Source organism: Alosa sapidissima, chromosome 4 (genome assembly GCF_018492685.1).
Source record: "Alosa sapidissima isolate fAloSap1 chromosome 4, fAloSap1.pri, whole genome shotgun sequence".
NCBI lineage: Eukaryota > Metazoa > Chordata > Actinopteri > Clupeiformes > Clupeidae > Alosa > Alosa sapidissima.
In genome coordinates this window covers 6,888,201-6,903,011 of record NC_055960.1, presented here as the reverse complement: position 1 = coordinate 6,903,011, position 14,811 = coordinate 6,888,201, and the positions used below count along the sequence as shown (strand labels likewise).

General features: G+C 43.7%; 2 protein-coding genes across 4 annotated transcripts; both read left to right on the top strand.

Moving 5' to 3' along the window:
• The first annotated feature begins 150 nt into the window (after window positions 1-150).
• On the top strand, window positions 151-3,162 carry tusc2a (tumor suppressor 2, mitochondrial calcium regulator a). 2 transcript variants are annotated; one of them, XM_042090927.1, is made up of 4 exons: window positions 151-299; window positions 1,568-1,803; window positions 2,248-2,368; window positions 2,486-3,162. In XM_042090927.1, the coding sequence occupies exons 2-4, from the start codon at window positions 1,655-1,657 to the stop codon at window positions 2,549-2,551; spliced, it is 336 nt and encodes a 111-aa protein (XP_041946861.1). In that variant the 5' UTR covers window positions 151-299; window positions 1,568-1,654; the 3' UTR covers window positions 2,552-3,162. The 2 variants fall into 2 exon arrangements, with proteins under 2 accessions (XP_041946861.1, XP_041946862.1); XM_042090928.1 differs by lacking the exon at window positions 151-299 and adding an exon at window positions 619-637.
• A 3,252-nt stretch (window positions 3,163-6,414) lies between these two features.
• On the top strand, window positions 6,415-13,606 carry hyal2a (hyaluronidase 2a). Of its 2 annotated transcripts, none has more exons than XM_042090884.1 (4): window positions 6,415-6,626; window positions 8,122-9,113; window positions 10,457-10,546; window positions 11,520-13,606. In XM_042090884.1, the coding sequence occupies exons 2-4, from the start codon at window positions 8,154-8,156 to the stop codon at window positions 11,940-11,942; spliced, it is 1,473 nt and encodes a 490-aa protein (XP_041946818.1). In that variant the 5' UTR covers window positions 6,415-6,626; window positions 8,122-8,153; the 3' UTR covers window positions 11,943-13,606. The 2 variants fall into 2 exon arrangements, with proteins under 2 accessions (XP_041946818.1, XP_041946817.1); XM_042090883.1 differs by lacking the exon at window positions 6,415-6,626 and adding an exon at window positions 6,683-7,597.
• The last annotated feature ends 1,205 nt before the right edge of the window (window positions 13,607-14,811 follow it).

Genomic DNA, 14,811 nt, shown 5'->3' with positions numbered 1-14,811 from the left:
AATTCAGACATTGGCCAGGCTATTTAACTTTGAAGTAGATAATAGAATGGCTTTGAAAGTCTCTGATAACTTAAGACACAGAATGGTTACTTACTGTAAGCCCTGCACTACTGTGTAACAACTGTTCAAATGCAGTCGCGTCGTCTGCGCAATTGAAGCGTGTACTGTCTGTTCATGAAGTGTCTGAGCACAGCTGATAAGAGGTAACGTTAGCAGGCTGGTTGTTGGGCTCAGCATCTCTTCGTGACGCAAAAACCTACCTGTCCAAAGCTTTGACCCGTGGAGATGATTTTTATACAGTACGTATGTCAATTGTAGATCATCGAGGGGAAATATTTTTGAATATTGGCTTTGAAGATAGTCTTATCCATGTATGTTTCTTAGCCAGATTGTCAAACAAAATAAGGTGATTCAGTCCTAGCTAGCTAACGTATTAACATTGCTAGCGACGACTGGAAGACTAGAAGCTAGACAGATTTAACCAGTTGATGTTGCTTATTTTTGTGACGTTTATTATTTATTTTATTAAGGTTGCACTCTGGTTCGCGGAGACTTTCATAGATTGGAATAACGTTATAGGTTTGCATGTCATTGATGTTGATGCTAATTTTATTTGTTAGCTTGCTAGCAAGCATAGGTGAGTTAGCTTTTTGACATTTAATCCCCCAGATCCCAGTACCAAGCAAGCTAGTCAGTGCTGGGTACTCTGAGGTCCCTTTCAGTGAAATGTAATTGCAGAGAAACAAATGCCGCCATGCCCACATCACAACGCCGACTGAAATTCTAATTAACTGACATCGTAAAATGTAGGCCATCTAAATCTGTCTGACGTATTAACATGGGTGAGCTAGCGATGTAAGGCTAGGCTATCCATCAAGTTAGCTGAATACGTTGCGTTGAAATAGCTGATCCTGTGTAAAGATTAGACAATGTGTTATCCACCAATGTATTGACAATGGTAAGAAGAAAGTAAGGAAGTTGTTCTGGAAGCTAACGAGAGCTCACAAGAAGGCATTAGAAGTTTGATCTTGGGTGGTTAGAGAGCTATGTTGTGTCAAAGTGGAGATTGTTATGAAGGCAGTTATCCTAGTTCAAGAAATTACTCAAATAGACTGTATGAGTTAGAACATCTAAGCAGATTTTTATCAGATTGATACCCATGCTCAATTCTTTATATGGGTCCTGCAAATGTGTAACTCAATCCATTTGACAATACTTGGATGCAAGGCATAACACGGGTCCTCTGAAACATAGATGGAGAGAAGTTCTTTAGAGTTTCGTCTGTATAATCTGCAGTTTATAATAAATATAGTGCGTTTAGATGTAAAGATGTAAACATAGAAGCCTAGTAAAACAATCAATATGAAATTATATATTTAAGTTTTGTTTGAAAAGAAAAGAGAAGAAAAACAGATGTAAAACCATAGATTGTTGCTGTATACATTTTGCCTATGGATCAGCAATGTGATCAGTGTTAGTAACTACACCTAGGCCTATGCTTACACAACATTTATGTCACCTCAACTTACATCAGCACTTGCATTTATGGTCCCTCTCTCCTCTTCAGGTTTCTTGACTGGTAAAAGGTTAAGCTCAAACTTCCATTGACGAGGGCATTCGCACCTCTGAGAATAATGTCCCGTCGTCGTTGAAGATGGGTGGGAGTGGATCGAAAGCCAAAGGTGTTTGGCCCTTTGGTGGGTCAGGAGCGGCAGGGGATGCTGCTAGTGATGTCAGTGAACAGTCTTTGGCCCGACTACGAGGGTTAAAGAATGCCACTCCATTCGTCTTTACCAGGAGGAGGTGAGTCCTGTGTTTTCTGTATATTCCTTTTCAGGGTGGATTATTTTAATTTAGTTGTAATAATGGTCCCATGACAGAAATCTAGCTCCTATATTTGAGCCATGATGAGAAGAATTTTAGGGAAGATGGGTCGTGGTGCAAGCTGCTGCAGCATCTGTTGAAGTGCTCACAGGGACCTGGGTTTTAATCTGACCCATGGTTATTTCTCAATCCCACCCCATCTCTCTCCCTCTGGCTTCCTGTCACTCTTCACTGTCTATCTGAGTAAATTATGGAAATTATACGAGAAATGTTGCCTGTGTAGAACCTGGGCAGGCAGACCCAGAAATGTTGGAACCCTCACCTAACATGTAGTTCCAGAGAGTACAGTGTCATTTTAGTTTCGCTTGTCAAATCAGCACTCATTCATTACTCCCTATCTGGGACTGTGTGCTTCCATTATAGTTCTCTGTACTATGACGAGGATGGAGACCTGGCCCATGAGTTCTATGAGGAGATGGTGGTGACGAAGAATGGGCGGAAGAAAGCCAAACTAAAGAGGATTCAGAAGAACCTCATACCTCAGGTAACTCCATCTTGTTTCTTTTATTACCATAGACACTTGTGAAAATGTCTCTGGATTATGTTTGTAGTTTCCATATTGATTGTGGACACAGAGCTTTTTCTGACTGTTTCTTTGTAGGGAATGGTGAGGTTGGACCACCCATGCATCCATGTTGACTTCCCCGTTGTCCTCTGTGAGGCATAACTCACACAGATCTGGAACATTCTGGAAGATTGCACTCTCTAAAGTGTCGTACAGCAGCCACCATCCTCTCCCCTGTCCAACCCGAGTCTCACAAACCTCCACGAAGCCTCCACTTTCACCTCACTGTTCCTCTGAGAGGACCAGACTGCCCTCTTGTGGCAGGGAGGAGCAACTACACACAAGGAGGTTTGACAGTGCTGACCTCCATGTGGTAACATGTAGAGGTCCTGAGTGGGCAGGGCTGATCTAATGGTAAACACTTTGGCCTACGGGTGGACCCGTAGGTAAATGTTCTCTGGTGTTTGAAGATGTACAGAAATAAGTGCGTGTGTTTGTGACTTTTGCATACTGAAATATGGACAGTGTGTGTGAAGGGGTGGAGGAATGGCCCGCTCCCCCTATTTGTCTGTATGTCAGCCAGGTGCAGCATGTCCTTGTTGAAATATGATGACAGAATTGGAGTTATCTCTAGTATTTCAACTGCTCTCAGACCTGCACTTGTAGTCTTGTTGTAAGTAAAGAATTGTTCCATAGATAAGTGTAGCAATGCTACTTTACTGCACATGTCTATGGGTTGAACATACTTGAATAAAATGACTTATTGGACAATGGATTCTTGTTACTGTGCAGTTCATTCTATTTATAACTTCTATTTATAATAGTACCCCCAAATCTTTCAGTGAAATACTGTAAGGAATTAACCGAGGATATAGATATAAGCCGTGGCCCACTGGTTAGCACTCTGGACTTGTAACCGGAGGGTTGCCGGTTCGAGCCCCGACCAGTGGGACGCGACTGAAGTGCCCTTGAGCAAGGCACCTAACCCCTCACTGCTCCCCGAGCCGCCGTTGTAGCAGGCAGCTCACTGCGCCGGGATTAGTGTGTGCTTCACTCACTGTGTGTACACTGTGTGCTGTTTGTGTTTCACTAATTCACCGATTGGGTTAAATGCAGAGACCAAATTTCCCTCACGGGATCAAAAAAGTATATATACTAAAAAATACTAAGTTTATCATTATTATGTTGTATTGAATATGATACACAGCAAAGTTTTCATGGTCATTCCCTCAAAATGAATCCACATCACTGAAGATTGTTTTTGCGTTTTGCCTGTTTAGGGACTAAACTTAAGCAAAGACCTTTTAGGCAAGTCCCTCCACTCGGCGGCCATATTGCAACGCTTTTTGGGTACTCATCGGGCATCCTATTCAGCAGAAATGCGCGTGCGCAAGGCTTCACGACACCAACCTGATTTTTTTATTTTTCTTTTGATTTTTTGTCTCCACAGACATATCCTATCTTATCCTTATAAAAGTACGAGAGTTTTCAGGTGTTCTATCCTTAAAATATTGGGTACATTTGGTATCACAGAGAACATGTGGACTGAGGTTTTGTTTTGGAATTCATGTCAGTTTTGTGCTTCAGTAGGCGTTCTAGCAGTGACCTAAATTGCGCTAAACACGTCTGTCTGTCTGTCTTCTCCGCATACCTCTCAAACTGGTTGCCCGACCGACTTTGTACGTGTCTTGCTAAGGGCACGAGTGAGTGCAGAATAGAGATTGACGTGTGGATTAGAAGTGCAAACGATATCATTAAAATAAGCACATATTGGCTCTAGCTGCTCCCCTCTCCCTTCTCATACACAGCACACCACTCAATCAGTGTACAACAACAATACAGAGACCGCCTCTGGATGCGGTTAGCTTACATAAAAACATTTAGCAGATCTTGACCTCAACAACAACAAGTCAGCCGACACCGGAATGCAGTGTCTGTTCAATCATATTTGAACACTTAGGATTGACTTTGGACTAGCGACCTAGAACCTAGCGACACTTCCAACTGCACAGTTCCTAATTTAAAGACTGTTACAGAGCGTCACACTCATGAAGAGCATTCAGAGTTGGGCTAGTCTACAGACAAGAGTGTGATGTCCCTTATCCCAGGGAAAGGCACATTTCATCTGACAATGAATCATTCCATAAAATCATGGGCAGATTATGAACTTTTGGGCCCCTGGGCCCAGATGTATTAAGGGCCCCCCACTTATTGTCGTATATGTGGGAGGGGGGGGGTTTGGGGATCCTCCCCCAGAACATTTTTAATTTGTTTGATGTGATTTCCTGTATTCTGGTGAATTTTGGGGATGGCCAATACTAAATTCAATCAGATTCATAGCCTACATCCTGATTTGTTGATATTGAGGCAATGATTCCATGCAAAGGCTTGGGCTTCAGGGCCCCCTGACCCCTTGGGCCCCTGGGCCTGGGCCCAGTAGGCCCATGCAGTAATCCATCCCTGCATAAAATGGTGTCCATCATCTTCTCTATCATCAAGCTCTAGAATTAAACATAACCTTAACCATACGTACGTCAAAACAGCTGTTAATGTTAGGCCTACCGGTATGTAATTTTGATCTATAAAAAAGGCCAAATGAAATTATGCTTACATTTTTGCATTATTATGGAATGCTTAGTTGGAATTCAGTTTCTTCCAACCATCATCCTATTCTAAAAGAAGACCTACCCGTGGGCATGTAATTGGGATACGAGTTGCCCAATTAGACTGCATCTGTTACAGATGGTCCTGTTGGTCCTGTAAGCAGTGGCAACACAACAGCTGAAAGGGCAGAATAGCATGTGGTTCCTGTGCATATCCCCATTATCTGGGTAGTGTGCCGAGTTTCTGCAGTGGAAACCTGGCTCTAGTGTCACGCATGACCATTTTCCAGCTTGAGTAGAAGGAACAAAATAACTTGGGCTAATTAAAATAATGCAAGGCACTTGAAGTTGGTACCTCTCCAACATTTGCTATTTAACTTGATGTTACTTTTATTGTTTTATTTTTATTTTAGATGGTGACTGTTAAATGGGATACTGTGTGAAAGTGTTTTTCATTAGTCTTGAAATCATTTGTATTATCAGGCCCTGACATCCTCCTTCTGGTAACTGCAAAGTGAACAAACAATTTTAAGAGGTCAAAGGGTAAGCTATCTGACATGTTTCCATGGTAACAGTCTTTGAAGTCCATCTGCTCATCTGTGTCCCTGCAGGAGGGATGGGCTTTGAGACTGTTCCACTTGATCACCATAACAACAGCAAAAATCTCATTATCAGGGTCTCATTGGAACCTGAAAGCACATTCCATCAGGATCAGATGACTGGGCAGTAAAAAGGGTGGGGGTGGGGGGCAGAAAAGTACAATCACCTCTGCTGGGTCAGTCCTGTGGACGTACACCGGAAGCCCCAAGGATCTGGAAATTTCAGTACCCACCCATCCGGGCTGGAAGCAGGAAGTCCCCCTCCCCTGCCACCACATGACACCACCCTGCATGTCGCCTACACTTATTTTACCAACACAAGTGATGTGTGCTGAGAACAGTGTCGGCTACAATGGAAATATATGAAGACTCAGTAGAGGTATGGGAGGTAGTTGACATTGTACAAAGTGGCAGATGCTACCCATACAAACATAATTCTGGCAACGTTCAGTGACACCACAGAGGTCTGCGATTGCACATTGGTGAGGCACATGCATGCCAGACAGTAACAGATGTCAAGGCTGCACCATGTCAAGGCTGGACCTTACAGATCAGTTGTCATGAGAGCCAAGTGGGGAGGTCAGTGGACAGGTCCTCAGAAAAGAGGTCATGGGAGTCCTTAGCTGATCAAGAGGTTGCAGTTTAGAGGTGCAGGGCGGCTTCCTCAACTGAAGTGGTATGTGCGTCACCGGGAACTATGGTTTGATTTATAAGAGTGAAATGAAAGTTTTTGAAGGGGTGATGGGTGAGCGGATGTACCGGCATTCCAGTGTATGGGCGTGGGTGAGAGGGTGTGAGATGGGTAGCGGTAAAAAAGGGTGTATGTTTGTGTGCGCAGTTCCTCTCACATTGTTGAGCCTTCCTGTCCCGGCCTGAGTCGAAGAAATGATGATGTAAGGAGCAGGGGTCAGGGTGAATGGGACATGGCCTCAGGAAGGAAGCGTCTTCCTCTGTACACGCGTGCTCTTTCTCCCTCGCAGAGCAGCAGGTGAGTGAACAGCAGGCCCCATGAAGTGCCGGAAGACGGCAAATGAGGTGAGAGCTGGGCAGGAGAATATCATGTGGAGTGGGCTGCCTCTTGACATCCATAACCTGAGAATGTATTGTATCTGCCTCTCACATCACTAAAGTAACTGAAAGAAGAAGTGGTGAAGTAATCATGTATGGAAATGCAGTTGAACCTCTTTTAATGTTTCAGTTAAATAAGTTAACCGTTAGTATATTGTTTAAAACTGGGTTGGATTCAAGCTTACACTTTTCTTTATGTTCTGTATTGTTTTGTAACACCTAAGGAAAAGTTGTTTAAATTCAATCACTCATTTAGGTAAATATTTACACTTGATATGAGAGGTTCTAGCTAGGTATCTGTCAACATCTAAGAAATGTTTCTCCTGCTGAAGCAACGTTAGACTGTCGTTTAGCGAAGCAGGCTCCTGCTGTTGACTGGGCATCTGATTGTAAGCAGCGCTCCCCATCTGTAGGCTACCCTGTAATTACACCGCAAGCTTTCCTTGCCAGTAAACTTTGGGACCGACTTAGATGCCTCCAAACGGGGCACACTTAGGGAGTTATAATTCCGAAACGTTTTAAGGGCATAACAATAAAGCCATGACACCCTTCATTTGACTGTTTTGGTGGGTGTGCAGTTGGTCTTATTAGACTAGAAAAGTCAGCTACCGGCAACTACGCGATTGTGGTGTGGACGTTTGACCACTCCCTCCCTTTCCGAGCAAATGGAACATGCCAAAGCGGCAGCTCACTCACTCCTGCGCCTATCTTTAGCCCCACGCCGCTTTCATTGCTCTGCTGTGGTCTTCACCAGATTTCATTAAATTAAAGAAAATGCTATCATTGTTCAGACGTCCTTATAGATATGTTGCGCAACTTTTATAAAGTTTCCTTCAAACTTTTGTCGACATGATTTGGTAAACTAACTTAGAAGTTTCAGAGGATCAACGCAGCTTGTAAATTGTCATTCGGGAATGTTTATTATTTTTCTGGAAAAGGTAAGTGATATCTATTTTCTTCCTTTTTCAACAGGGGAAGTTATATTAAAAGGTAAAAATGTATTTGACAGTCTGTGCTCTGATTTTGAAACTTGGTGAATGAATTTGCTAGACTTGGAGAAATTTGATCTCTCCACTGACATCAACATTGCTTATTTACTGTAGCCCTAATGAAGAGACATCATGAATGGGCATGGCACAAAATATCCTCTGGCTAGTACTCTAGCCTCACATTAGCCTAAATTCTCAATAATGAGACCCTAACTACCATAGTTAGTATTGCGTGTAGGGTCAGGACAGAACCATAGCATTTCACTGTAATTACACATCTGAAGTACATCAGAGTTTTCAAAGACTTTTCTGTTTGGAGCCCTAGGGCAGTGTCATGTCAACCATTGTTTTGGAAACATAGTCACTTTATTCTTTATGTTTTTTCTCTGAATATCACACAGCCTTGTCACAGAGCTGTAATGTCAGTGATTTTTTAAAAACATTTTTTAAATATATTTTCACTTTTCATGCAGAAGAGCTGAAGGAGTCCCTCTTGTTTAGTGGTATGCCAACAACATCAACTATGGCCCAGTGGCTGCTGAACATATGGGGAGTTTTCTCGCTGCTTCTGCTCATGGTGTTGGGAGAATCAAAGGATATCCATGTGCTGAAGTCTACAATATGGCCTCTGTATCCTCACAAGCCTTTGCTGCTGGCTTGGAATGCCCCAACGGAGGATTGTAAGCCCCGTCATGGTGTGGATTTCCAGCTTGACCAGTTCCAGATTGTGGCATCTCCCAATGAAGGCTTCACTCGTCAGAACCTGACCATCTTCTATAAGGACAGGTTGGGTCTGTATCCTTACATCGATACCGATGGCCAACTGGTGAATGGCGGCCTTCCTCAGAAGGCCAGCCTTACACAGCACCGTGAGAAGCTTCCTGAAGGCGTTGCCTACTACATCCGTGACCCGGCTGCTAAGGGGCTGGCAGTCATTGACTGGGAAGAGTGGCGCCCTCTCTGGATCCGGAACTGGCAGACCAAGGACGTATATCGGGAGCAGTCCCGCAAGATGGTGTCGCAGAAGAACCCCACGTGGCCCAGCCACAACGTCAACAAAGTGGCCCAGCAGGAGTTTGAGATGTCGGCGCGGCAGTTCATGCTGGAGACCTTACGAATGGTCAAGAACCTTCGCCCTGGTCAGCTGTGGGGCTTCTACCTCTTCCCTGACTGCTACAACCACGACTACCAGAACAGTCTGGAGAACTACACGGGCCGCTGCCCGGACGTGGAGGTGGCGCGGAACGAACAGCTGCGCTGGCTGTGGGCAGAGAGCACGGCGCTCTTCCCCTCCGTCCACATGGGTTCAAAATTGCGCGCCTCGCCTCTGGCCCGCCTCTTCGTCAGGAACCGTGTGCGGGAAGCCCTTCGATTGGCCCAGGGTGGGGAGGGGGACGGCCCCACACGCCCCGTGTTTGTGTACGCCAGGCCTACCTATGCCAATGATCTGCAGCTCCTTACACAGGTGAGAGGGAGGAAGGGGGTCGAGGGTAGAGGGGACTCCAGGAAGGGAATTATTTTAAAGAGAAAGTGAAGTCACTGGCTCACAAATTGAGCAATGATAATTAGCCTAGAGGAAGTTAGAAGGGAGCATGTTCGACAACTTTGATTTGACAGGCTTGTTGAAGAGCCTTCCATATCTGCAGTGGTTTAGTGGTAGACGCATCACTAGGCTTCAGACGCTTCCTAATCCCTTTGCTGGTATTGAGATCCACTTCTGCATCATGGAAACATCATGATTTTTGTAATATAATGAATCGTTTCATCAGCATAGTCTTACAGATGAACCCTTAGGGGCCAGTAAAAGCAATGGTGTGTATTCCCTCCAATAGACAATTACACCCACCTGAGTTTTTGAGTGGGTGGAAAACAAAAAGTCAGATGTCTACAGATAACAAGAGGGATGCTTGAGAGTGTGTAGGCAAACATTCACAATGTTCCACTGCAACAGCTTGCAAGTCTAACAACCAGATTCCTGGAACAATTGCACGCAGCAAGGGGGACACCACATCACAAAGTGGCATGAAATATGAACCGAACATAAATCATTTTTTTAGCAAGATCTGGGCAATTTATTCTTGCTAGATGAATCCACCCCCACTGAAGTCAAATGAAATCCAAATGACTGTGAGTGTGGTGAAGGAATGTAAATTCCTGTCAGTCTCCGACCTGTCCTTTTGTGTGTGTGTGTGTGTGTGTGTGTGTGTGTGTGCCTCTGTGTGTGGCTCTCTCCCTAGTCCCATGCTCTTTAACCTCCACCTTCACCCTTTATCTTTAGCAGCAGGCTCTTCCTGCCACAAAAGCCCCCTACTGCGCGTGCCTCGCTTTCCGAATGTAAGGATGTGTGTGTGTGTGTGTGCACTGCAAACAATGGTTATCTCATCAAGTGTTATTAATCTTATATTAAGAAGATTCAAAGAGTATAAAGAGACTTACCTAGTGCTTTCTTGTAAAATCATTTGACTTAATTTAATAAGAGTTTGATTTATTTTCACAATGTCTTATCAAGAAACAAAGGAAATTTGGCTGCCAGTGTGTTAAGCAAATTTGTTTTGATAAGACGCTTTAAAATATGTCAAACTCTTATTACATTAAGTCAAAATTATATGAGAAAGTGCAAGGTAACTCTCTATCTAAAAAACAATACCAACTAGTTTTTTTACCTTTATATAAGATTAATCACACTTGGATAGAAAAAACAGTTTTGCAGTGTGTGTGTGTGTGTGTGCGTGCGCACGCTTGTGTGGTTAATATTATTTTTGTTGCACAAACATGTGTTTGAGTAACTGGAACAACTGATCTGTGCAGAGTGACCTGGTCTCTACCATTGGAGAGAGTGCGGCACTGGGGACAGCAGGCATCATACTGTGGGGAGATGCCACATATGCAGGGAACAAAGTGAGTGGTTGCAGTGCATTCCTACACACAAACACACACACACACGCACACACACACACGCACACACACACACACACACACACACACACACACACACACACCCACACACACACCACACACACACTAATCCTAGCCTCTCATTACATTGCATGGCTACAGAGTAACAGATGACATTGGACTACTATCATAGCACCAAAATGAATGGAAATCTATGTGAGCATGAATATGTATTACATTATAGGCCAGCCTCTCCCCTTCACATTATATTGGCACCAAAGACGTGGATGCATAATGCAGAGCCCGTCGCAATCATTCAAACATTCAGAATCTATTAATTTACAGCTGTTGCCATCTTTTGGGGAAAACCCCAGATTAAGCATTGTGCTGGGAAATCCATAGCTATCTGTCTACATTGCGTGGATCAGTAAAATAACACTGCATGACAGACCAAACAGAACTGGAAATATACAAGAGACAAAATGAACAAAAACCCTTTGCCCCAAGGAATGAGTCACATTCAGGCTTTTCTATTCAACCCCACAATGCAGGCCATTCTGTTGACCAAGCAACATGGTTTGATTTGAGGAGGAAAAGGGTTGTTGGCCTTCACTGTCCTCCTCTGATAAGGGCTTGCTTGCGTGAATGGAAAACTGCATATTCTGGTGACCTCTCTCTCACTCCTCCTCCCTTCCGTATGCCTTATCAATATCCTGGCCACCTCATTTTTCTCAGTCTTTGGCCTTATGTCTCCATTTGTCTTTTGAATTTGCAGATAAGTTAGGTTATTTATGGAAAAATTGTATTCCCTAGTTCAAAACAAGCGCGCTTGTGCATCCACAACTAAGAAATAACTGTCAAAGTAATGTTTAGTTGTTTAGTTTAGTTTAGTTTAGTTTAGTTGTTTAGTTGTTTAGTTGCAAAGTAATGTTTAGTTACAGATGCTAACTATTGTCATTTGTTTCTGTTTTGCAAGGACACGTGTGTCGAACTGAGTGAGTACCTGCGTGGCCCACTGGGCCGCTACCTACTCAACGTGTCCACGGCGGCGGAGCAGTGCAGCCAGGCGCTGTGCGGGTGGCACGGCCGCTGCCTGCGCAGGATCGCCAACACGGACACCTACCTGCACCTCGACCCGCTGACCCACAGCATCCAAGAGCAGGGCGGCCGGCTGCGTGTGCTCCGGACAGGGGGAGAGCCGGGTGCGGGGGAGGAGAGGAGCCACTGGGCCCAGGACTTCAGGTGCCAGTGCTACAGCGGGTATCAAGGCGAGGACTGTGCCATGCAGGACCCCCAGCAGCAGAGAGGGGGCGCCGTGTCCGCTGTCGGGGGGTCGGCCACACAGCGTCTGCTCCTACTGCTGATGCCAGTGCTGCTGATGCTGCCGTTGCTGCACTGAATAGACCAACCACATAAGAAACACTCACACAAATACATGAAACACTCACACAAATACATTTCCAGGACTCCCAGGGTTCTGACACTCCCCCTAACAAGCACTTACACTTGTTCAGTGAAAACATACAAATCATACTGACAGAAACACAAAAAAGGACATGTTTCCATGACATCTGTCCAAAGCACCTCTCACTGCAGGATCTGCTCCTGAGGTAATTACTCACACTGCTCTCTGAACACACATTTGTCAAGCGCAAACACACACACACACACACACACACACACACACACACACACACACACACACACACACACACCCCGGCCCATACCTGAGTCAGATGTGCTTGTGGAAGATTAGCAGTAGACAGGGGAGCTCCAGTGGAATTCCTGAGCAAACACAGTACTTATGTTTAAGTCAGGGACAGTGATGAATTTTCAGGTGGCAGCTGTGCTTAGATACCTGAAATACCATAGCTTAAGCGACCAGGGTGTACCCATGTGCTGTGCATGCATAACCTATGGAGTAGAGAATCAACTATGGTAGCATGCATGGCTTAGTGGATTTGTTAAGTTATTTGACCATGTCGGTATTGTTTGAGAGTTATGTTATCAGATGAATTAAAAACTTTGGAACTCATGTTTTTTTCTTATTGCAAGTAAAGGTAAACCAAGAAGCTTTTCTTTTCTCAGTAGAACACTGCATATTTGCCAGTAGAACACTGCATATTTGCAGTAGGCCTATGCATGTCTAGACTGTGTGTTTGTAGATGTAGAAATCTGTAGAAGAGACAAGTATGTCATGTTGACTGTTTGTTACCATAGTACTGGACTACAAAAGTAATGGGCTGCTAGCAGTTAGATAGTACTTCTTTCCTTTTCATGCAACTCCTGTGTTTATAGTCAGGCTAAAGTCACAGCCAGTTATGTATGTTGCAGTGCCATAGTTTGCCTTAAAGGACAACTCCGGTCTAAGAATGAGTGAATGATTTGATTTATTACGCAAAGTTTTGTTTAAGACCAGTGTCATGACTTAGCTACTGTCTTATTGATGAAAACAAAATACATCAGAAACATTGAACAAAAACACACATGCACATTCACCGTCATGTAATCCACACAGTTTGATGGACTCCAAACAGGAGCACTTATGTCTCATTATTACTGGAAAGGAAGTCGCTTGAACTCTAAAAGTGGAGGTTGTTTATGGTTGTGTGTTTGTTTTTGCTGGAAAAGGACAGCGTTTAGCCTCTTTCTGCTTTCCTGTGCATAATTTTCCCATGATCCCAAAGTTTGAGGACAATATTTTTACTTGTTTGTGTGAGTTTCTGAGGAGGATGCACCAGATATTGTAAATGAGCTGTTATGATCTGTGGTTCAAACAAGTTTGCCCCATTATTTTTTACAATTTTCAGAAAACAATGTATGTGTTTGCCTTTTATGACTTGTTTGTGTATGTGCTAACAATGAGAGGGAATGAGCAAGAGTGGTGATCATTGTTGAATATTTAATATTATGATCAGGGCATCGTAAGGTTTAGGAACTTGTACTGTTTTTGGTACACCAGATGTACACTGGAAAAAGAAAGATTTTTAATTAATTTTAATTGTATGGGTGATAGCTGGAACATGTCAATAAATCTACATTTTTGATATGCTCTTGATCTTGTATCCCCTTGTTGTAAACTTTCTTTGTCACAGTGTTTTTCTGTGGAAGGTAAAGAGTGCTAATGCAGCTGACTTGGCTGTGTGCACTCTATTTGAAATGAGACCATTAAGTACCTTTGAGCAGACAGGATGTGTAATGCTTAGATCACTTCCACTAAAATATGAATGTGAGTGGATTTGCCTGCTACCGGATGACCTGTTCTTTGTTGATGTTGGACCTGCACCCTCTGCTGTGCTTGGCTTTCCGTTACGTCTTTGTTCATCGGTGACATTCGCTTGCACTGTCAGCAAAGCCCTGCTAAGGTTTTGGGTAAGTGTCTCGTGTCATGGTTCAGATCAGCATTGAGGAGGTTAGAGCCTGTGTGGTGATTTATTTTGCTCATGTGCCCCCTTGGTGCCACGAGGGGAAGTACGCCTGGAGAACCACATGAATGGTCCACTGAGCAGGGCTGGTCAGTCATGCCCTTGGGAGACTGTCTGCCAGCTCACTTCCTCTGGTCGTCTTTAATATTCAGGAAATGGGTTTCCCTTTGTGCAAAAGCTGGCTGTAAACACTTCTCTAATTAAATTACGATATTCTCTCTCTTCTGTCCACCTTTTTACTCTATCTTTCATAAGTTTTTGTGGTTCATGCAGATAATGTGCAGATTGTTTACTTTTCTGGTTTCTCTGAAGTGGTGAGCAGCAGCAGGCCTATTCACATTCCTACATCTGTGGTATTTGGCTTAACACGCTGTTATCCATCTTTATTTTTCTGAAATAGGACATTATAGCAGAATTGTTAGAAAACATCTGATCTGTAGATTCGCATACATATTGTTAAGGTTACAGTGTAACCAAAATGAAACTGGCTACGTCTTCATCATTTGTTGCACAATACACGCTGTTTCAGTTTTAACCTTCAGCAATTAGTAGAAAATGAAGAGGGCAAGTGCGTGTGTTTGCGTGTATGTCTCTCTCTCTCTCTCTCTCTCTCTCTCTCTCTCTCTGTGTTTGTCTTTCCATATCTACATCACTGTTTCTCTCTCTCTCTCTGTTATTCACCATAGTCTTCCATAGGTGTGATAAATAGGCATTACATTATTTTTCATCATTTAATTTGCTTGCATGTTTTATTTCACATGAGATACGATTTACTTACACGTGAGTTGTCAAGAACCATGCGCTCTGAATTTATTTTGCTCAGTAATGTGCGTTGATAGTGAG